The 22,724-nt window shown below is 46.4% G+C and overlaps 1 protein-coding gene across 3 annotated transcripts; it reads right to left on the bottom strand.

Moving 5' to 3' along the window:
- Positions 1 to 18,791: 18,791 nt before the first annotated feature.
- On the bottom strand, positions 18,792 to 21,922 carry LOC136491239 (uncharacterized). Of its 3 annotated transcripts, XM_066487484.1 has the most exons (9): positions 21,541 to 21,921; positions 21,409 to 21,471; positions 21,221 to 21,310; positions 21,043 to 21,126; positions 20,586 to 20,657; positions 20,198 to 20,284; positions 19,456 to 20,073; positions 19,306 to 19,377; positions 18,792 to 19,230 (listed from the first exon to the last, which is right to left on the bottom strand). In XM_066487484.1, exons 1-9 carry the CDS (start codon positions 21,901 to 21,903, stop codon positions 18,994 to 18,996), a joined length of 1,686 nt encoding a protein of 561 aa, XP_066343581.1. In that variant the 5' UTR covers positions 21,904 to 21,921; the 3' UTR covers positions 18,792 to 18,993. The 3 variants fall into 3 exon arrangements, with proteins under 3 accessions (XP_066343581.1, XP_066343582.1, XP_066343583.1); XM_066487485.1 differs by lacking the exon at positions 20,198 to 20,284 and having other exon boundaries at positions 21,541 to 21,918; XM_066487486.1 differs by lacking the exons at positions 21,221 to 21,310; positions 21,409 to 21,471 and having other exon boundaries at positions 21,043 to 21,162; positions 21,541 to 21,922.
- Between the last annotated feature and the right edge of the window lie 802 nt (positions 21,923 to 22,724).

The raw sequence follows: 22,724 nt of genomic DNA, 5'->3' as shown, positions 1-22,724 counted from the left end.
CTACTCCATCGAGTTCAGGTCATGCCAGACGATCAGGTCACAAGCGCTCACCGATTTCATCGATGAGTGGACGAATATGTAGACTCCTATCCTGGGTGATCATCCCAAGCACTGGACCATGTACTTTGATGGATCCCTCAATCTCAATGGTGCCAGGGTAGGCATATACTTCATCTCTCCATCAGGGGACAAACTCCATTACATTCTCTGCATCCACTTCTAGGCATCCAACAATGCCGCTGAATACGAGGTGGCACTGCACGGTCTTCGTATAGCCGTAGAGCTTGGCATTAAACACCTCATGGTATACGGCGACTCTGCGCTCATCATCAACCAACTCAATAAAGATTGGAGCTATACCAATGAGAAGATGGACGCTTACTGCGCCGTGATAAGGAAACTCGAAGACAAGTTCTACAGAATTGAATACCATCATGGGGTTTAGGCTGATAATCAAGCGGCCGATGAGTTGTCGAAGTTAGGGTCAACCCGAGTAGAAGTTCCAGCCAGAGTGTTCATCTAAGACCTTGTGACCCCTTCCATCAAGCATGGGCAAGAAAGTGTTGAAGAAAAGCCACCCGCCAAGCAGAGAGTTGTAGTGGTTCCTGGACCGAGCAGTGATTGGATGGTACCTTTCATCAAATACCTCACCACTGTAGATGTCCTAGCTGAAAACACCAAGAGAGAGCGCCTTACCCGCCATAGTAAGCATTACATCATAGTTGATGGAAAGCTAATGCGCAAGAACTCCAAGGAGGAGCTACTCTAGAAGTACATCTCCAAGGAGGAAGGAGAGAAGATACTCAAGGAAATCCATGCTAGCACCTACGGCAACCACATAGCCTCTAGAACACTAGTTGGCAAAGCCTTCCGAGCTAGTTTCTATTGGCCTTTAGACATCACCGACGCTGAGGCACTTGTTCATCGCTGTGAGAATTGCCAGTTTTTTGCGAAGCAAACCCACATCCTAGCTTAGGCCCTATAAACAATTCTTGCATCTTGGCCCTTCGCATGTTAGGGACTAGATATGATTGGGCCCTTCAAGCCCGTGCCAGGAGGATTTCGTTGGGTCTACGTCTGCATCGATAAGTTCTCCAAGTGGATTGAGTATAAACCCCTTGTTCAAGCTACAACAAAGAAGGAGCCGAGCTGCTTGATGACATCATCCATAGGTTTGGCCTGCTAAATAGCATCATCACCGACCTAGGGTCCACATTCACCGATAGTGACTTCTGGGATTTCTACAACAAAAGATGCATCTCGATCAAGTATGATTTGGTGGCTCACCCTAGGGCTAATGGCCAGGTCGAACGTGCCAATGGCATGATCCTGGACACGTTGAAGAAGAGGCTCTACAAGAAGGAGCAGAAGCACCTAGGCAAATGGCTAAAAGAATTGTCGGCTGTGGTCTAGGGACTAAGGACCCAACATTGTCATAACACTGGTGTCTCCCCATACTTCTTGGTCTTCAGCTCTGAGGTCGTTCTACCTGCCGACGTCACCTTCTGAGCACCTAGGGTGGAGCACTATGACAAGAACTCTGACCATGCTTGGGCCAATGATATCAATCGCCTAGAAGAAGAGCGCCTGGTCACATGTGTTCGGACGTCAAAGTACCTCGATGGCTTGAGAAGATACTACAATCGCAATGTCAACGATAGATTCTTCATGGTCGGAGACCTAGTACTTCACGGGAAATAGAAGACAGAAGGCATGCACAAGCTCTCGTCACCCTGGGAGGGCCCCTTCATCGTCAAGGCAGTCACCCGACCAGGGTCTTACAGACTATGCGACATGAACGAAGTTGACATCCCTAACTCCTGGCATATTGATCTCCTTAGGTGTTTCTACCCTTGAAATGTTCCATACAAAGATATGTACCTTTCATATTAAAGTTTTCAATAAAGTTTTCATTCTGATTTTTCTTCATGTTATTTTCTCCATGTTTATTTGCTAAGTGACATCTCTTCATGTATAACATCTTAAAGATGACATGCAACTATGCCTAAGGCAAATCCCTAAACAGTCACGTTGACGCTCGGATGTCTCCAGAGACAGCCCTATCTCTAGCTCCTCCTTATATGTGCATGAGCGTCTGCCCTCTGCATTACAAGTGGTTGACAGTGGCTCCCAAGCGACGCTTTGTTCTTCCTACAAGCACACAGGCTCCATGCTCCCCGTTATGGTTAATAGGCTAGCTTGGGCTAGAGGCTCAGCTATAGACAAACTGGTCAGACGGTTTATATTAAATATAAACACATGTACCAAAATGACACTAAGTGTTCATTAAAAGTAGCTAAGTACTTCTACATGGTATTTAGACAAATGTTTTATCCTAATCTACTGGACATTACCTTGTCCCTCGCTGAATATGTTGATGTCCCCAGCAAGCCTCGCTGCTGCTTTCTCGGCCTCGTCTTCTAGCTTGGTGGTCTTCTATGTGTTCGTCCCTTGGGCGAAGCCAGTCATTATCACTTCAGGCTTTACCGATGGATAGTGCGACCACAACACCATGAGCGTATGGAGGACAGCCCCATGGGCAGCACTATGCGTAAACTCCTTGAAGTCCAACCATGATGTCTAACACTGGTCCACAATTATCTAGGGCGGTGGGTCGCTAGGTAGTAGTGTTGTCCCTTCGAGTGGTGCAAAACCAATGCAGTCCAGCACAGGCTTGATCCCTGCTATCATCACCTCCAGCTTATCGTCATGGGCCTTGACTTGGTCCCCAAAGACTTTGAATTGTGCATATGCCTGGTAGCGGTACTCTGCAACACAGTAACAGTAGTGTGCTAAGCATACTCCTAACACTGCAAGAAAGGGTTCAACACCAGATGCACTTACGATCAAGATATGCGGTGGCCTTCTCAGCTTTCTCCTCCGCCTCCTTCTTTCCCTTAAGGAACTGGCCAACAGCTTCATGAGAAAGGCAGAGTTCCATCTCTAGGGTTGTACATTGCAGGCGAACATCTCACAATGCTTATTATGAACAAAGCAAGGTCCAAAGACATACCTTTCTATGGGTCAGTGCTATGGCTACACTGCTCGGCCAGCGATTGGTTTTTCACCTCTAGTAGCTGGTGATCCTTTTCCAATGGTAGAACCTTTACTTCTAGGTCATCCCTATGGTGACGCTCTTGGATAAGACACACCTGGAGGTCAGTCACCGACACCGGTAGGTTCTTGTTTTCCTCTAGCACCGGTGTCATTTCTTCCAACGGTTGCTGACGCTGCTAGGATATCTTCATTACATTCTGCAGCAACACATGTTTACGAACCACACTCGACAACAGACACAACATAAAATTACTTTAGGCTCACCTCAATTTGATCGATCATCGCCAATAGGTCGGCTCTTAGCCTCTTTATTTCTACGCTCGCCTCCCCTTCCTCTAGCATGCCGAATTCATCTCCACACCGGATGACCGTGCGGAGGACCTAAGGAGGCTGAGCAGGCTCTCGAACAATCTCTTCAACTTCTACAGTAGCTGCCCTTAGAGGGGCCATTCTCGGTTGCTGCTATGCTTGGACAGGACGTCCGAGCCCCGTCTCAGCCACCACCACTGCCGCTGGGGTTGCTTGCCCTATAGCCACACGTGGAGCCTCCACCATGCTACTTGGCACATCCTCGGTGGCCTCCACCCCTGCTCTAGCAGGACCACCCAATGACCCCACCATGGTTCATGCTTCTTCACTGCCCGACGCATCGGTAGGGTCACCCTCATCATGCGCCCCACCGCCAGGAGAGGTCGGCCTAGTGGCTGGCGACTGCTCTATCACAGGGGCGACCGATTCAGCAACGAGCATCTCTTCAATGGCGGGGGCAACTGAATTCATCCCTGCTCAGCACCAGGAGCCTCTAGCTCTGCTGCGCACTACCCATCATCAGCAATCAATGGTTGCAGCTCTTCTATCGACTCCTCGCTACAATCAAGAAGCAACTCGTCAGGCAACATTCCTGTATTTGCATAAATATAAAGGATGAAGGCAACTTACAACTGTGATTCATGCTGAGTCATCCTGAACCGATGTGCACTTCCTGAGCTGCCTTGCCCTATGGCAGAGCCACCTGGCACCTCCACCGTCCTCAGGCTGGTCATCCCCACTGTCATGGGCATCGCCACTTGAGTAGGCTCAGGGACTAGAGCCAGGGTCACCCATGTCAGCTCGGGAACCCACCCACTGTGGTCCCCCGAGCACCCCCGGGGACTACCATCATGGCCTCCCGTGCTTGCTACCGCTCCCATGTTTCTACCCCTACCGGGACAGCTGGTGGAGGCGTCTCGGTGCTTGGAGGAGGAGGCGCCGCTGGTTCATCATTATCAGATGTGTCTGACAGCACCATCTATCGCCTTTAGGGCTGGGTGGAACCACCAATGCTAACCAGCCCCTCTTCACCTCGGGAGGGCCTTGCCGCTTTTCTCCTCTTCGCAGATGGCTCCTCGTCAGCCGTTCACTTTCCATAAAGCTTTTCATGGACATATTCCGTCTATGCGTCATTACCTCTGGTTCCATGGCAATTCGACCCCTCGTCGTCAGCATCTATGCTCGAACGATGTTGGGGACTACATGGCCATGCATCTATAGCTCTTAGCTAGTCTTCTGATAGGATCGTCGAGAAGTACACTGCCCGGTCCTACCCATGAATCTTCAACAACATAAATGAATACATCATGATCAAGTAAACACCGGAAAAGGACTTTTAACACTAGTGGGAGGCTCTTGATGCTGAAGGCCCATTGCTGGTCCCTAATGGATAGCCGACCTATGATATTAAAGAGCATCGAGATCTGGTGCTTGACCTCGTCCCGATGAATCTCCTCAGGCACCTCTCAGGTCTCGTTGGTGTTTCCCCGAAACTCATAATCGAGGTGTGCCCTCTCCTTGTAGAGCTAAACCCATCGAAAGGTAAAGTTCATCACCATGATAACTCCATCCAACCTCTTATGATCGATCAACCTCAACAGCTCCCTCACCTGCTCCATCCCATTAGAGCCTAGCCTCTCCGACCACTTAGAGTTGGTCACCAGGATCTGGTCCACGTCACACACCACATATGGCTCCACCTGCCTGATGTAAAACCACTTTGATGCCTAGTACTTCACATTTGTGTTGAGCGGGACGATAATGTACTGACTTAGCATCCCGTCCTAAAGCTATAAATACACATCGTCGATAACCCTAGATTCGGACCCCCCCCGAATTTTGAGATAGAAGAAATGACGAAAGAAGTCAAAATGGGGAAGGATTCCTACATACGCCTCATAAAAATTGATGAAGATGGCAACATGAAGGATGGAATTTGGGCTGAGATTGCAGAGAATGATCTTATAGTAATCGATCAGCCCACAAAGAAAGGGATGAATGGGGACACTAAATCCCCGGTAGAAGTAATCTTCGAAGACAACTAATTCATCGGTGCGGGGTGTGGGGAATCCACACCGAAAGCAGGGCGCTATCCCATGTTGTCATATCCGGCAGCACATCGTCCATCACCAAGGCGTTAAGCGCCACCTCATCGCTAATGGACCGCACCTAGTCCTCATTGTGGTTCACCCCGCACGACGCCGTCCTCGAGCTCCCATGGCTTTTCTTTGGTGCCATCAAGCAGATCTGAGGAGAAGCGGCGGTTTTTTGTGTTTGGAGCAACCCTAATGGCAGAGTGGTTGTGCGGTGTAGAGGCAAAATGTGCGAGGAAGAAGGCAATGTGATGGAGAAATGGTGGGGAGTCTGTGCTGGGGCTGCGACACCTTTATAACAGTTCGACCCTAACTCTTCGGCTTCCAGGGTTTTGAGAAACCATGCCCGTTGCACCATTCCCACCTCCAAAACCTCCGCATGCTTCCCTAGGCCGCTAAATGGGCCTAGCAGATCCACAACTGAAACCGCGTTGTCCATGGGCCACCAAACGGATTTAAGTGCTAAGCACTGTTTCGCAGATTTACTTGGGAATTTCTAAGCATGATGTTTTCTTCAGATCCTACCACAAGATTTATTCTCAATCTTCTAGCAGGCTTGGGGACTACGTGTGTACACATCATCTTCTGATGTTGTACTATTTCAACGCTGCTTTCTCTCAACTAAGCTAGGGACTGGTTTCCAGCTAAGCTGGGGACTAGGCTGGTACCTAACGACAACAAAGTTTGACCCTAGCACCACGTGAATGCTTCACCTACTATCAGGCTCGGGGACTAAGTAAGCACACTTCACCTTGCGGTGAATGTACTTATTTCTAGGACCCGGTTTTCTTCAAAAACGACTAAGTCGTAATCTGCAATTGTTCAAGCCCTTAGTTTTGGCTCTAAGAGTCAATCCTACCTAAGGCATGGGTGCTAAGCATCTCTCTTCGTTGTTTGAGGGACTCAATTCCTCCACGCTAACTAAGTCAGGGATGCTAAGCGTCCCACTTCACCGCCCGGAACCTAAGTGGGCACACTTCATCTAAGGTGAAGTCCTCAAAATTTTTTCACTAGAGCTCTTTACATCCTTCCAACAAACCTCAACTTCGAGCAAGTCCTAACATATGCTCTGACTGCTCGAACATCGGTTTCAACTACTCAGACGCATGTTCAACTGCTCGGATGCTTCTTTCAACAGCTCGGCTCCTAGTTAAACTAGTCGGAAGCCTGCTCCTAGTGATCAACAGTAAGTTGGATAGCTCGGACAAGCTTAAGATAGTGTTGCTCAGTGGATACAAAGCGCTCGGGGACAAGCTGTGGGGGTATGACCCCCGATACCCATAGGGTTGTACATAGGCCCAGCCGTCGGGGGAGGCCTAGCCCACAAGATCAAGCCAAGCGGGCACGACACAGGTCGGCGTGCGCTGTAAGACTACATGAAGCATCCTTGATGATGAAGGAAGATCTGATCAGATATGCTAGATATTGTATTCCTTGTAAACACATATCATGTAACCGATCAGAAGATTCAACAGACCTATAACCCTACCCTTGAGCTATATAAGGCGGGTAGGGACCCCTTGTTTTCATCTCATATCAATACACAATCCACCAAAGACACAGGACATAGAGTATTACGTCAAGCTGACGGCCTGAACCTGACTAAATCATTGTCTCTGCGTTCTGTGTCACCATCTAGTTCTCATCACGCGCACCTCTACAAATTCATCTACTACCGTAGGCATACCCCTTGACAGACTGCCGACTAGATTTCGTCGGCACACGCCCATGGGGCCGTGGTAGTGGAGCTCACGCGTGGCTCGACCAGCGAGGAGGTGGCAGAGCTTGCGCACGCTCACAGAGCTCACGCGCCCCGGTGAGGCAGCGACAGAACTCCATGTGGGAGGAGGGGGTGGAAGAGCCGGGAGGTGGAGGAGATGCCGGTGGCGGATGAGAAACAGGGCGGAGAAGGAGCTCAGTCTCACTCAATTGGAAAAAAGAATGAACCGGTATGCTCATAACCTGTGGCAGTGGGCAATGTCGATGTTACTTGGAAGCCACAGCCGCAGAAGCAGGAGTGGATGTGCTATGAGCAGCTTTTGCCTAGAAGCCAAAAGCAGCTTTTGCCTGGAAGCACCTACTAATTCTCACCCCTTTAGTTGACTTTTAGCTTTTGAAAGCAAAAGCAGTCACCAAAAGCCCAACCAAAGAGACCTGAGTGCTTTTCATGTTATTCCTCCCTCCCTATTAATCTCTAATGACATTTATATGCTTGAAGATTATCTTTATTTTATGTTTCCCTCTCTCTTTTTATTTATGTTATTACAATGACTTTTTTCTTATGAATTAGATTAATCAGATGGAGATTAGAGGCTTAGAGCTATATATTTTTTCTCTCTTTCTCTATAATTTTCAGTATCATCTTTAGACCTTTAGCTTTCTTTTGTATCGTAAAACAAATGTTGATTTGGTTATTAATTATACTCTTGTCAACTCAATAAATATATGTGCGCACACGTATTTCATCACGTGTGATTATCGTCGGCAATGTCAAAACGATCCCCTTATGCTCAAAATTTGGCTCCGTCGCGCCTCTCCTACCAGCCGTCTTGGTCCTAGGCCACGATGTTGTCCTCCCACTTGCTTGCCCTCCACCTCTCGCGTATGACCAAATTGAGTCTGGCCAGGAGATAGGCTTCAACAGGGACTTACCATCGTATAAAGATCCTTGGGCACGGCGCCTCTACTCCGCGGCATACGCTCACGGCCCCACCAAAATTGGGCGAGAAAATAATATTTGTAGCTTCAAGCCACCGCGAGCCTGCAAAAAAAGATACTCACTGTTGACACCAATTTTGACATACCTAAAATGTGTGAAAATATTTATATCATATTAAATAAAATGGTATAGATGATCAAGTTTCATATGAATATAATATAGGCAAATAAGGAATAATATAACATCGCTAAAGAGAAAAAAAAAAGACGGAGCAAAAAGAAAAAGGAGACACACATGTACATATATGCATGAGCGTGTTCACGCCTTGACAAATAAACAAAAGCACGGCAATCACATGTCCCATAAATATACCCGGCCGTAAATACATACATGCATATACATACACATAGGTTAATCAAAACATGGACATGCAAGTATGTGTGTGGTACATACACAGCAAGCGTATAGCACGTACATGCACGCCGGCCAGGAAGTAAGCTATTTCATGCCTTAATCACTTCAGTTAAAGAATAAACAAATGGTCCAAATGCCAGTTGCCAGGCGAGGAGGCAGCTCCTGAGCATGCTTTACACGTTCAAATAGAGTCAAGCGCCGGTCAGGTCTCCACGTCCGCACGATCAGCGCGCTGAGCAATTCAAACAAAGGTGCCCGCGCCGCATAATCAAATGAAAAAGAGCGCCAAATTGCTCAGGAACGGCTGCTTGCTCTGCTCTATAAATAGCAGATCACGGCGATCGTTCAAGAACAACCCCCCCCCCCCCCCCCCCCCCCCCCCCCCCCCTCTCCAATTCATAGTGCCGTCAGGCTGTCGCAAAGAAAGTGCATCGCTGTAACACCAGAGACACCGCCAGCCTGCCGCCGCACTGAATTGAAGGCCCCCACAAGCATCACCGTCAGGCTGCCGGTGAACCGTGAGAGCCCCTACAAGACTTGCCGGCAAAAGCTGCTGCTTCATCGGGTTCCAAAAGGTGAGAGGCCGCATGGCGCTTCTCTGATTCCTACCCCACTCTGTTGTTGATCTTCGGCTACTGCATCGACAAACTTCACCGGCAACTTAGCTAAGTCAAATAAGCTTTGTCATATTTATCATAATTTTCAAGCGCATCATCCATGCCCAGCATAGGCCTTCCAAGTGCCATACATAATGGGTAAATTAAATATTGCATCTTAGCTAGATTGCATGTACGAATGTTCATGCCTAGCTAAGTTGTTAAAAAGGGCAAACCAAATTAAATTGGATCATATAGCACCATGCATGCAAATCCCTAGCCAAACGTCGTACTATGAGTATGCATGCTAACCTTGATAAAATAAATTAATTGCACGTGCCTCAGCCGAGTCGATGATGCAGCATATCTTTCTAGGCCATGGCAAAATAAATACTTTGGCTTAGCCCAAATAAAATATTGCACCATATGCTGAGTACATCCATGAATGGGCATCTAAAAAATATGCTAAATCATAATCTTAAATGATCCAAAAGACTATGTCAAATTTAGTCTTCAAAGTAAATTACGTGCATACATACATGATACTATGCACCAAAGAAATATCCAACAAACAAACAAATCATTTCCTCCTGGTCGTATATGCTTATGGGGCATGGTCAAGATGTCCCATGCTGAGTTAGCTAGAATTAACGCCATATCATGATATGAACAAATAATAATATATTCACAAATGCTTTGCATAGATTAACTACATGCATATCATGGGTCGCTAGAAAGTTAAACAAGCTAGCGACCAATGGTATAAGGAGTATACGTTAGCTCCTCAACAAATAAAAATGTCATGTTTAAATAAAATAACACGCATCAAGTTCAAGCCTATGCCAAACATGCATATTCATCCATCCACGGCTATAAGACCGAAAACTTTGTTTTCTTTTGTAGTTTGTAATGGGAAGCCATATGATGTAATCTTATTTTTTATGTACTCACGTTAGAACTCTTAATCAGGGGTGTTCTCTTCGGAGATGTAATTAACATAATTTTTATGCAAATATAAGAATTATGAAAGTATGGACTCGGAATTCATGTACTTTTACTTTCGTCCCAATTAAATTTGTCTCTGCTGATGCGGGGGCGGGTCATAACTGCCCGTTTCCCCACCATCACTCGCTCTGTCCCAAAATAGAAGTTGTTCTCCCTTCCTGAGAGTCAATTTTTTTAACTTTGACTAATTATATATAAAAGAATATTGATATTTATAATACATAATTAGTATCATTAGATAGATCGTTGAATATACTTTCATAATAAACTTATTTAGAGATATAAATGTTGCACGTATTTTCTACAAACCTAGTCAAAGTTGAGAAAATTTGGCATGCACACATCACATAACGACTTCTATTGTGGGATGGAAGGAGTACGCAAGAAGCCAAGTGGATGGGCGCCTAGGCTGTACGTTGAGAGTGGTGTACTCCTCGAAAAACTTGCACTAGAACCGCTCCATTATCGCCAAAGGAAAGGATCCAAAAACTTGTAGATGTGAGACCTTGCGGGAGTGACATAAGTATTGTCGACCTAGGCTCTGCTCGTTTGTCTTATGAGTCATACTGTTTCAGCAAAGAAATAATATTTTTTCTCGTAACAAATCAGTGAATAATACTTTTAGTCATGGCTTTTCAACGAAGCGAACATGGCCCTAGCCCTCGCCCGCAGCTGACATGCCGGCCTGGTCCCGTGCCGCGCCGTCGTCCTCCCACAGACCTGGCCCTCACCAGCAATGTTGGCTGCCCGCCGACATCTGACCACCACGTGCTAGCTTATTCCGGGGCATGTTTGGTTTCTACAGGACCTCCTAAAACTCTTGTCACATCAAATATTTGGACACATGTATAGAGTATTAAATATAGACTAATTACGAAACTAATTACATAACTTATGACTAATTTAGAAGACGAATCTTTTAAGCCTAATTAGTCTATGATTTGACAATGTTGCTACAGTAAACATGTGCTAATGACAGATTAATTAGGCTTAAAAAATCATCTCGTTAATTAGTCTCTATCTATGTAATTGATTTTATAATTAATCTATATTTAATGTTTTTTATTAATACCTAAACATTCGATATGACATGAAATTTAGGAGCTACTCAACAACCAAACACCCCTGGTCCGCGCCGTCGACACTGGCCCGATCTGTGACACCGCATGGTGCCGGTGGATTTTGCACTGGCATGAGTGACAACATCGGACCGTCCCGGGCACTCGAGTTGTGGCTCTGTGGTTCCTATGACTCCCATGATGTTCAGGGGTATTTTTGTCTCAGTTAATGCCGGTAAAGCAAAATATAACGGAGTGCTAGATTTGGTTGGATTTTTTAATGTTTCGGTGTTATTTTATGTTTGCATGATTTTTTATGGTCTTTTACAATTCTTGTGATCTTTTAATGCTACGGAATCAATTTTTTCTATTTTTAGTAAAACATCCTACATATATAGTTTTCTTAACATTATATCAGTTGTTTAATGGAGAACAATCCAAGGCATGCATGCATATACATAATAAGTTCCAAATCATTGTTATACGAGGCACCAAAATGCAAAGGGAATATTGTTTGGCGGACATCCAAAGTAATGGTCGTTTGCTGAAGGACATCCCGTTTTGAGCAGTTTACCAGAAGACACTCTGGTCCGACAAAATTAGGCCACGGGATACCGCGGACCGGTTGTAGCCGGTTGAGGAGAGAAAAATTCATTTTGGACATCTGGTGCCCCTAAGCCACAATTGGGTCCGCCCCTCTCCCTCTCACTGACGTGCAGGCCCCACCTGTCATCTTCTTTCTCCTCCTCTTCTCCTCTTCTCTTCTTCCATTGCTGAGCAGCAGCCACCGCCATCGACCAGCCCCGGCCATGCAAGCGCATGGACGAGCTGGCGAGCTGCTGCAGCCGCGGCCATGCGGGCTTGTAGGCGAGGCCATGACGAGCGGAGGCCATCTCCGGCCGCAGGCTCAAAGCCGCATGGGCCATGGCGCGGATGTCGTCTCCAGCCGCGGGAGCGAGCAGGGGAAGCAGACCGTCCGTGCGGGCGCACGAGCCGTGGGCGCGGAGCCACGGCGAGTGGAGGCCGTCTCCGGCCGTAGGCTCAGAGCCGCGCTGGGTCGCCGGCCATGGTGGAGCGCGGCCATGGAGGTCAGTGAGCTTCGACCTCTGAGCGTGCGGGGGAGGGAGGCGAGGTTAGTAGCAACGTACTACTCCGACCGCACCACCACGCACAGCGCGCTCCTCCACGCACCTGCATAGGCAGTCCAGCGCCGCCAGGCCGAGCTCGCACGAGCGGCGCTCCGCCCCGTCGTCGAAGAGCATGTCGACGAGCATTGGCACTGCTCCGGGACCTACAGTGAGGAGATGACCTCGAGCGCCTCGTCGCAGATGGCGGCGGCTGTCCCTTCTTACTTGGTGTTGGCGGACACCGTGAACACCGCGGCCAGGATGTCCACCGCTGAGCACGCAGGGCGCGAGGCCAGAGCGCGGACGTCGGAGGCGTGGCCCACCGGAGGCGTGAGGCTTGGGCGCGGCGCCGAAGCGGGCCGCTAGAGACGCGCGCGTCGGAGACGTAGCCACCCGCGATGGCGTGATGCGCGACGGCGGGTGCGGGAGGCGGAGAGGGTGGCAGGGACAGGAAACAAAAAAAAAGAAATGGAGAGAGAGGAAGAAGAAGACGGCGGGGACAAGAATGCTATTTCACCGTTGTTCTATCTCCTCAACCGACTGCAACCGATCCGCGGTGTCCTGTGGTCTAATTTCACCGAACCAGAGTGTCTTCTGACAAACTGCTCAAAACGGAGTATCCGCCAGCAAACGACCATCACTTTGGATGTCCGCCAGACAATTGTCCCAAATACAAATGATTCCAACTTGCATTGCTCATGTTGCACATATGATTCGTACCCTATAACCACCAAATGATGATTACAATAGGTTTACGTGTTTGCATGCATGTCCTTCCTGTAAAAGAAAATAAAAATATAGAATAATAACTGGAATGTTTTTTATACTTCTAGTGTAACCAACAAAGTAGCAACTAGAAAAAATAGGAGTTATGCATCGCACATCAGAACTGGATATCCATAGAAGTGTATCAAACATATTTGGATGGAATATAATAAAGCAACAATATGCCTACACCATAATCCCTGGTTCAAATTCAAAGTTGATTGAAGACGTTGACAGAATCTAATACAACACAGATCAAGACTAATACAACAGGCTAACATGAAGAAAGACATGAGATCGCATGGATTTTATGGGTTTACTTTGCCATCAACCACAACATGCAAGAACTACCCCACGACCTTATTAAAGGGAGATTAACTCCAATGCAAAATACTTTTCTCAGTCTCGGAGGATGTTGAGTCTGAGGATATATTACATCTATATAACCTATATAGATGGAGGCCACTAGCAATCATTGATTGCTATAAATCTACAACCAACGCGAGCCACGTCATCTGAATTCTAAGCCCCTGGATCACCTCTATTTAACGACATCTGCCCAAACCTTCCCGTTAGCTAGCACTGCATGTTCTCTTCATGCAATTTCCACCACCTCCTTTCAGCCTCTGCCCACTGTTCCATCTTTCAGTAATCAATGAGGTCAACAAGCAGTAGCCGCCCACTTTCATCTTCCAGGAAGGAATCAACGAGGTCAACAAGCACTCAGCCAATGCAAGAAAGTGAACAACCTCTCCGTTCTCCTCAAATCTGAAACCTCTACTCACATCTCACCTCCACTATCTTCCAGGCGCAACTTCCTGTGGTGCAGTTAAAACAGCGGCAACCAAAGGGCAATCAAGATACATTTTTTAATGCCACCACTATCTTCCTGCTCCATCTTCGGGCACGTACAACGCGTCTCTTCGACCTGTCTCCGTGATGTCTTTTTTGCAAAACGAACCCCGCCGACACCAGAAGACGGAGGCCTCGTTGTCTCACGAGACGACGGGAACGGCTCGTGGCCCGAGGCCGAGACGCCGGCTCCAGCAGCGTTGTACGAAGACTCGATGGCGCGCGGATCCCGTGTGCCTTCGCGCCGGTGTCCTCACCTTCCACAGCCTGCCGACGAGCGCCCGGTCTCTTCTGCGCGCGAGAGCTCGGTGGCCTCCCGCCTGCCCGCGCGACATCGGTTGCTGCCCCCTCGAGACCGGACCCTAGCGCTTGTCGCCGGCCGCCAGCTCGCGACCCTAGGGACTGCCACCGACCGCCTGGTGGCCCGCCCCCAGCCTCCCGCCGCCCGCCTCCGAGCCGTAGATGCGTGCGCGCCGCCGGCTGAGCTTGGACCGACAGAGCTGGAGCAGCCCCCGACGGAGACGGAGCTGGAGCAGCACCCAATACGCGTCGCGGAGGCGAGTGCCGTCGGCTGTGCGGGCAGCTAGCGCGAGTAGTGTACATGCATGCATGTCCACCGGATCAGATATTATGGTGGCCTTCGTCTTCGTATATATGGAAGCTTTTTGCAGACGCAGGCCGTCCGGCAGTGCTATGATGGAGCTTGAAGACGAAGTGACATGGAGCTGAGGTAAAATAAACCTCTTAGCACGCATTAAACACTTTGTAGATGACCCACTGTGTGTGGATTATATAATCTATCTTTCTAACTGTCTATACATCAGATCCGAGACTCTACAGACGACTGGGTTATACATGCACTTAGCGCGTCCCCAACGTCATCTCAAATAGTTAGCCTGATGATTTTTTTATACTATTTAGGAGAGAGATGGCCAGAAGTAAACTCGCTAGCGCCGAGCAAATCGCTATACTCGCACGCTTCCCCATAAAATTTGTGTTTGCCTCTCCCCTCTTCGTATGTTTTGCATGCCTGTGCTTCTATTTTTTTATTCTATCTTATGTGCATGTCGCTAGCTATTTGCTGCAGCCCATTGCGGACGCCCTTAGCATGCGGAAGCTGCCACTTTAAATCCACCTTGCCAATCCTCATCTGTGGAAGCTTCTACACCCAACCTCCATTGTTAACCAGTATGGCAGTATAGCAGAAGCACTTTTCGACATGATGATTCCCTTGAGGCATCGATCTTGGGTCCTCCGTTGCCCTTCAGAACCAACCTTTGCTCACCATGATCGTCACCATCGTCCGTCGCTAAATCCCAGCTCTCTCAGCTTCTGCCATGGTACCCTCACATCTTATTGCATGGCCATGGCCGGTTTCGCTACTGACATATCTCCTTTGCACACTTTGAAGATAATCTATTAGTTGGTTTGCAAAAGATTAGAAACAAGAAAATAGCCTGGACAGAGGGAAGCAGCAGCCATGGACCATGCCTGTAAGGTGTACCTGGCCTGCTATAGCCCCTAAAGAGAGTTTTACATTTGGTGATCTTCAATACTTCTATTTCTGGACCTTGGTTGACGGTATTGGTCAAGATTTTATTAATATCTTATTGACATCTCCAATTAGATGCAATGCAGATGCACATTGTTTCTTCGTGCAGGTCATTCCCTCCATGTACAATCAAATACTAGAAACATAACGATGTTCATAGTCATAGAATCAACAGAGATGTCATTCAACTCCTATTGGATTTCGGCATTCCAACATGACTTTAGCAATCATTCAAGAATGACTCACGAACTTTATCACCTTCAACCCTTCAAATACTAATCGTCTTAAATCATTCTACGATTTCTGCGGCAACGCGCTGGGACTCCAACTAGTTAATAGGGTAATAAGTACGTTCACCCAACTACACATCTATCGGTTCACTGAATGTCCCTTTGGAATCATTGTTGTCCTTGAATTGTGAGTTCTTGCGTCGCAGGGCTTTGTGTCGCCGTGTTCGGCTTGCAACTCCATGGTCATTGCTCCTATCCACCTCAGCTAGCATGCAACATCCCTCAAACTTCCTTACCCTTACGATGGCGTGCTTGTCGCCGTCTCTGCCCTCCTCCTCCTCTTCTTCTTCTCCCTCCTTCTCCTCCTCCTCCTCATCATCATCACTTGAAATGATGTCTATGACCTGGACTTGCTTTTTCTTTGACAAGACCACCTGCTCCGACGTTGACATTTTCACCTTATCCACAACCTCTTTCACCTTCATGTGGTTGTCGCCGCTGATTCTCTTGGCGGTGTTTTGCCCGGATCCCATAGCGCTCGATCCCTTTGCTTTGCCGTCGCGCGGAGCCTTAGATCTACTCTCCGTATTGATCTTTTGGGCCCGTGGAATGATCAATTGTGGCTTCTTCCTCGCGTCCATCCTATAGTTGGCTATTTGGATTGTGGGAGGACTCTGAGGTAGCTAGTCCTAGCTGTTGCAGTGAAGATATGGAAAGCAGGCTACAACAAGGGAGTGGTGATGGAGTATGGAGATGGGTTAAGGATTGTCGAATGACAAGTCGATGGCCAGGGAGGGAGCGTGTAGGTTTCCTTTAAGGAGCGCCAGGAGCGCTTGAAAACCTGAAGAGCCACAAAATTGCAAGGTGTGAGTAGTAGGGAGTGGGGTTGGTGGTAGATTTATAGGCTGTCTACCATATACTAGTAGTGAGCTGGAATTTAACCGTTGGCGCCACCTATTAATCCGGGTCCACTTGTCATTGGTTTGGAAGACTGTTTTTTTATTGAGCAGTGATATGTGTGTTGTAGACAGGTAAATTCCAGCTAGCGTGCATCCAACCCATTTATCACAGTTGTTATCTAAGAAGATTTTACTGTATCTGGCATTGATCAAGCTATATCTGTAGCATTTAAATGCTTATAGAAATAGACATATTGCTTAGTATATATTATTTAATACCACATTGAATTTGAGCACATCTGTGGTGGAAGACATATACAAATAGCAAAGGAATCCGTGTATTAATTTTAGGAAACTAGAAGCATGCCCCTTGTCGTGAGATTTTCTTAAAAATAAATCTTTTACATGTAGTATTACTATATGGTATTATATATACCGTGTATTTATATGAATTTGACTTGCATATTATTTTATTATATTAGATCTGGTAAAAATCGATAAGCTAATAGAAAAAAAAACCAAAAAAATATTTGATCACATTATAGAAGATAGGTGATGAAACAAATAGCATATGTAGATGACTTTACGTTAATAGATTAAAGATCAAAAGTATTGCACATAACAGAGATGGCGTGGATTTTTTTTTGTAATTAATAAGGGATGACATGGATAGCTTGTATGAAAGGGTTGCAAGTTAGTGGGACACTTAGTGGGAAATGATGCGGACATCTTGCATGAATAGAGAAATAATCTAGTGAGGCTTACTTTTGTAAGAGTTTAAGATTAGGTTACACGATAAAATAGAGGTGCCATGATATATTTTTTTTTGGAGAGAGAGGGTAGCCGGCATCTCACGAAGGGACGGCACCCGCTCATTCTCTGAGGAAGAATAGTCCACGCGCATCCAATCCCAATTGGCCTGTTTGGATGCATCCAACTAAAATTTAGCTAGTTAAAATTTTAAAGTTAAATTTTAGCCAGCTAAACTTTAGTTGGGGTGTTTGGATGCTCCAGCTAATAAGCTCAGCTAAATTTTAGTTAGCTTAAGCTAGGTCAAAATAGCTAAACCCAGCTAAACTTTAGCTGGTCTTTTAGCTAGGCCATTTAGATGTCTAACAGCTAAATTTAGCCAGCTAAAGTTTAGCTTGTGCATCTTAGCAGATTTTACTGGATTTGCATATATCAAGCGATATCTACAGCATTTAAATGTTTATGGAAATAGACTTATTGTTTTGTATATTATTTAATATCACATTAAAGTTCAGAACATCTGTGGCGCCATGACAAATAGCAAAAAAAAAGTGTTATAGTTTGAGATGAGGTTTCAGAAATTTAGGTTGCAATTTAAACTAGATGAAGTTTCAGAAATTTAGGTTACACTATAAACTAGGTGACAGTGACAAGACATTTCTTTTTCAGCCCACTAGCTTGAAACAGCCAAACAGGGTAATTAGGGCATGTATCACAGCTAAACTTTAGCTAGCTAAATTTAGCTGCTAGGCATCCAAACAACCCAGCTAAAAGACCAGCTAAAATTTAACTGAGTTTAGCTATTTCAACCCAGCTAAAGCCAGCTAAAATTTAGCTAAGTCTATTAGCTGAAGCATCCAAACATCCTAACTAAAATTTAGCTGGACTTTAAAATTTTAGCTAGCTAAACTTTTGTTGGTTGCATTGGAACATGCCCTAATCTTTAGGCCATTCCTAATGGCCAATTTTATTGTATTATTTTCAAGAGTGATAAATACAAGGGCTAGTTTTTTATTGCTTAGCTGTATTTTTTTTTATTGCTTAGCTGCAATGCTAGTTTTTGCTCCGGTGGCTGCGATTTTGGCTTCGCACCTCTATGCTCTAACGTTTAGTAGAAAAATGCTGGTGCCTCAAAGATTCTCTGGTTCTCATTGGTTGATCGAACTCAATTAATCTCAGGCCATTCCTAAATAACTCCTTTTTTTGCTGTGGAATAAGTATGGCTTTCCACCTTTAATACGTAACACGCTGAAGATGAAACATAATGCTCATTTTCCTATATAAACCATGCATTCTTTTATGCTCACCTGTGTCTCTGTGCAGACCGTACTGAATTTTCATCAAGAAACAGCAAAGCAGTAAATAAACATGACAAAGCCAGAAAATATTCTGCGCAAAGCTTCCACATACACAGCAACAAAACCATGAAAAGTAATTTTAGTCTCAGTTATCAGCTTTTTCAGTAGTGCAAGTAGCAATACAAACTGAACAGTATGGTACCTTTTCAAGTTTCATGCACAAGTAACCAGCTATCCTTGAACAGTACAACAATATTAACTTCATATAAGTGACTATGAAACCAAAAAAGTGAAGATTTACAAACTTGCAGAAGCAGAGCACCAAATAATCAGTCCTCTGCAATGGGAAAGGCTGATCCAATTTTGTTGTTCCCCAGTCGGTAGCACTTGATGTTCACACTGTATGGGCCAATATCGACGCGGTTATCTTCTCCTCCAACAAAAAAGCACAATGTGTAGAGTGCGACCTCAAACTCTGGACTGACACCAATCAACGTGCTGGATACTGATTTCAGCACACCATGCCACTCAAACTGAACCGTTAGCAGCTGTGTCTCTGAATCAGGCTGCCAAGACCAGGGTAGAACATTTTAGCTAACATTATTGTTACATCAATGCTTAACTATATAGTATATACTCACTGATTCACCACGGCGCCTTGGAAATATATAACCTTGGTAATCCACGTTTCCCTTGGCTTCTTCCAGGTAAAACTGCAAATTAGTCACGGAATACCTGTTAGAAATGTCCAAATAAGGAAACTAGATTTTTGTAACAATACGAGAACTTGCCTGAATCCAGTTATGGAAGCCTGATACCTCATTCTCCCCTTGTCCCCGTCCTTTGATCTCACCAACAAATACATGCTCAAAGGCAGAAGAGCAGCTAGAGTTGCCACCTCTTCCATACAAATCAAACCATAGGGATGTCAGCATTCTCTTGAAGTCCTCATAGTCCTGAGGTACAGCCCCCTTCTGCACTAAGTACCGGTGTAAGTACTTAATTGGCGCTGTTCTGGCAATCTCTTCAACGAAAGCTATTTCTTCGTGCTTATCCTGCTGGGTAACAACTTCTTTGTACCCCTGGTGTGGGTTGTAGTTATCCAGAAGTGCGCAGAAACGTGAGTAGGTGGGTTTTCTTAGCACATCGTCTCCTAGCCAGCTGAACAAGCTTTCAGATGCCATATCACCCTTCTGATAAACTTTCTTCCCCTCGCCACAGTCGATTCTGTAGTCCTTACCAGGAACGAGACAGTTCATATCGAGCTCCCAAAGTCGGCTACAGGCTTTCGATAAGCTATTCAGCTCCTCCCTGGTGGGCTCTACATTGAGTCCTTGGTGAATCTGACCGACATCCTCAGAGTACTTTTGTTCTGATGGTGGCTTTCTGTATCCATTCCATGCTTCAGACTGCATTGTGCAATGTCGTGAATTCAGAGTTCAGATAGTACAAGAAAGCTTCCGAAACATGCAATTATCACCATTCAACTAGAGTGTCAATTGATTTATGTGGGCATAAAAGTAGCAGTCTTACAAGAAACAAATGGGGTGTAGCCGTGTATCTACACTTGGTTTGCTCATATCTGTACTTCAGAGTATTGATACACTTAAAAAGATTGACCTGGTTCATATTCTCGTTATATTTGAGTTATAATACTGATCATTCAAAGATGAGCAAAGAGGGAAAAGTCGGCGATTGCATTTTTAGCAGACCACATTCTGTAACGGTCAACTGATTCATTTTCAGTGTAACAATAACTCAATAAAGCATTGGTTCCATGGCTAAATGTTGGTTGACTGTCTTGTATATATAGAAGTAAAAGGACCAGAAAACTAAAGTAAGAGCTTAAATATATTCTATGAGGAAACAAAATAACGAAAAAGAAATTTCATTTCTGATCTTTGAAAGACTGAAATCAAACCTGCTGCGGTCTTCCATGGTGCTTTTTCTCACCAACGGTCTGCCAACTTCCATCATTTATCCTCCCTTCTTCCTAAAATATTCAAAATCATAAACTTGATAGGACACTCTTAACAAGCAACCAATCATTTGGGAAAAGCTATCTCTGCGTGAAAATAGTATGACACAACTTTCAAATTTAACTAAGAAAGCTGTTGTGTTATTGCAACTTTGTACTTCGGAAGATCCTATAAGGAAAGAAAAATCTTGCCCCACTATCATCTCATTAGTGCATCGGAGAACAATTCATTCAACTGAACATAAGCATACCACACTATTCCTATTTAATCAAAATACAAATCCAGAATTTACCATTTCCATCGGCTGTACGTACCATTTCAAGCAGTATCTAATGAAAGATGAGCAGGTGAATTGCCCAACTCTTGTAAGGAAAGTAAAAATGAGGGAAAAAAATAAACCTGTTGCTGATTCCCATATCCTTGTGCCTGCTGCTGTTTCTGAGGGCGCCGGCTGCCGCCATCCCACCTTTCCTCCCCCTCGCACTGCAGAAATTGAACCCCCGCAGCTGCATCAGCATGCTTCAAAAGAAACAACCCAGAAATGCACACTTAATAAATCAATCTAAATCCGGTCAACCTGGTTCTGCCGGCCTGCGGGGTGCTGCGGCTGGTTCCGACCATCGACCCTTTTCCAACCCTCGTCCTCCCTCCTCTCATGACGATTGTCCTTAATGCGGTGAGAAAATCAAAGTGAACAATTCCATAATTAGACCTATAGAAATCATCGCTCCTCGCTCGCCCACCAGCACAGCAGCGGCCACTCACCCGCCCTGAATTCCGATGGTCCCGGCGCTCGTCCGGATCGCTGCCCTTCTGGTCGGAGACGACCTGCGGAGCAGCCAAGGCCACCAAAATCAGCATTCGCATTCGCAAATGCAAGCATCAAGTGGCGCGCACCTCGGCCCACGTCGACCGCGATCGCTCGTCGCGTTCCTCCTCCCCGTCGGCGTCCGGGTCGGCGCGCTGGGGCGCCCTCCTCCTCGGCGCCTCGTCGTCGTCGCCGCCGCCGCGGCCGTGGTCCCTCTCCCGCACGGCGTCCTCCACGGCGTCGATGGCCACGTGGACCAACCCCTTGATGAGACCCTCCATCGCGCGCCGACGAGAGCGGACTGGGAAGGCGGATGACGGAATGGGTTGTGGTGGATCGGACTGGCCGGCTGGTGCGGATTGGGATCTGGGACGGGGAGGGACGACACGTGCTTGGTTGGTGGACTCCACTAATCGAGTGGCTTGGGCTGCGACGCGCAGGAGATCATCCATTCATCGGGGATTTCCTGACTTGGAGTGCGTTATTAAACTTGATGAAGAAACTTTTGCAAAGGTCGTGGGCATTCGTGGAACGGGCCAGGTGGCTGGATGCGATCGCGGGAGGAGCTGCCATTCCCACTGCCGACGGGCGGTTCTGAACGTTGATTGGCTTGGACAGCTAGTCAGCTACACTGGGCCGTTGGGCATCGGCGTGCCGACTGCCGAGCGCCGACGGAATATTCACATATTTACCATCATAACAGTAGTATAAAAAATACCATATCAATAACTCATATGTCAGCGTAATAGTAGTAAATATGTAAATGACCCAGCCCCGAGTGAGCCCTGCAAAATGAGAACGAAGTTGGGAAGGCTAATAATACTTGTGGCTTTCTCTTAGCCTATTCATATAGTAATTAATTCTTCACTGTTAATATATGGTCTGCTTTTCTCTCTCATAGGGTTTTTTTTGTTCTCGTGCCAAAACCGACTGTAACTTTACAACCTGCTTCTACTCTCTTCTCTCCTTCACCTTAGCATTTAGCCAGCTTACGGCCTGTTATTATACTTGCTCTTAGGCCAGAAGAATTAACATCTTTCTAATTTTCGCCGATGTCTGATTTATGTCTCATGATATAAAATACGGAACTGTTAGCGCCCGTACGTCCGGCAGACGCCCGCGGCTGCACTTCGTTTCCGCGCATCCACATGGGACCCGCGCCGCCCGGACGTCGCCCACGCGCATTTGTGTTTAGAGCGCCCGCGTCGTGCACCCCCTCCCGCTTCCTTCGCGTATCCCATGTGCAACATCCCGATCTACTTTTGAAACATTC

Source organism: Miscanthus floridulus, chromosome 11 (genome assembly GCF_019320115.1).
Source record: "Miscanthus floridulus cultivar M001 chromosome 11, ASM1932011v1, whole genome shotgun sequence".
Lineage (NCBI taxonomy): Eukaryota > Viridiplantae > Streptophyta > Magnoliopsida > Poales > Poaceae > Miscanthus > Miscanthus floridulus.
Note: the sequence above shows the minus strand (reverse complement) of the source record. Positions and strands in the feature narration are given on the sequence as shown.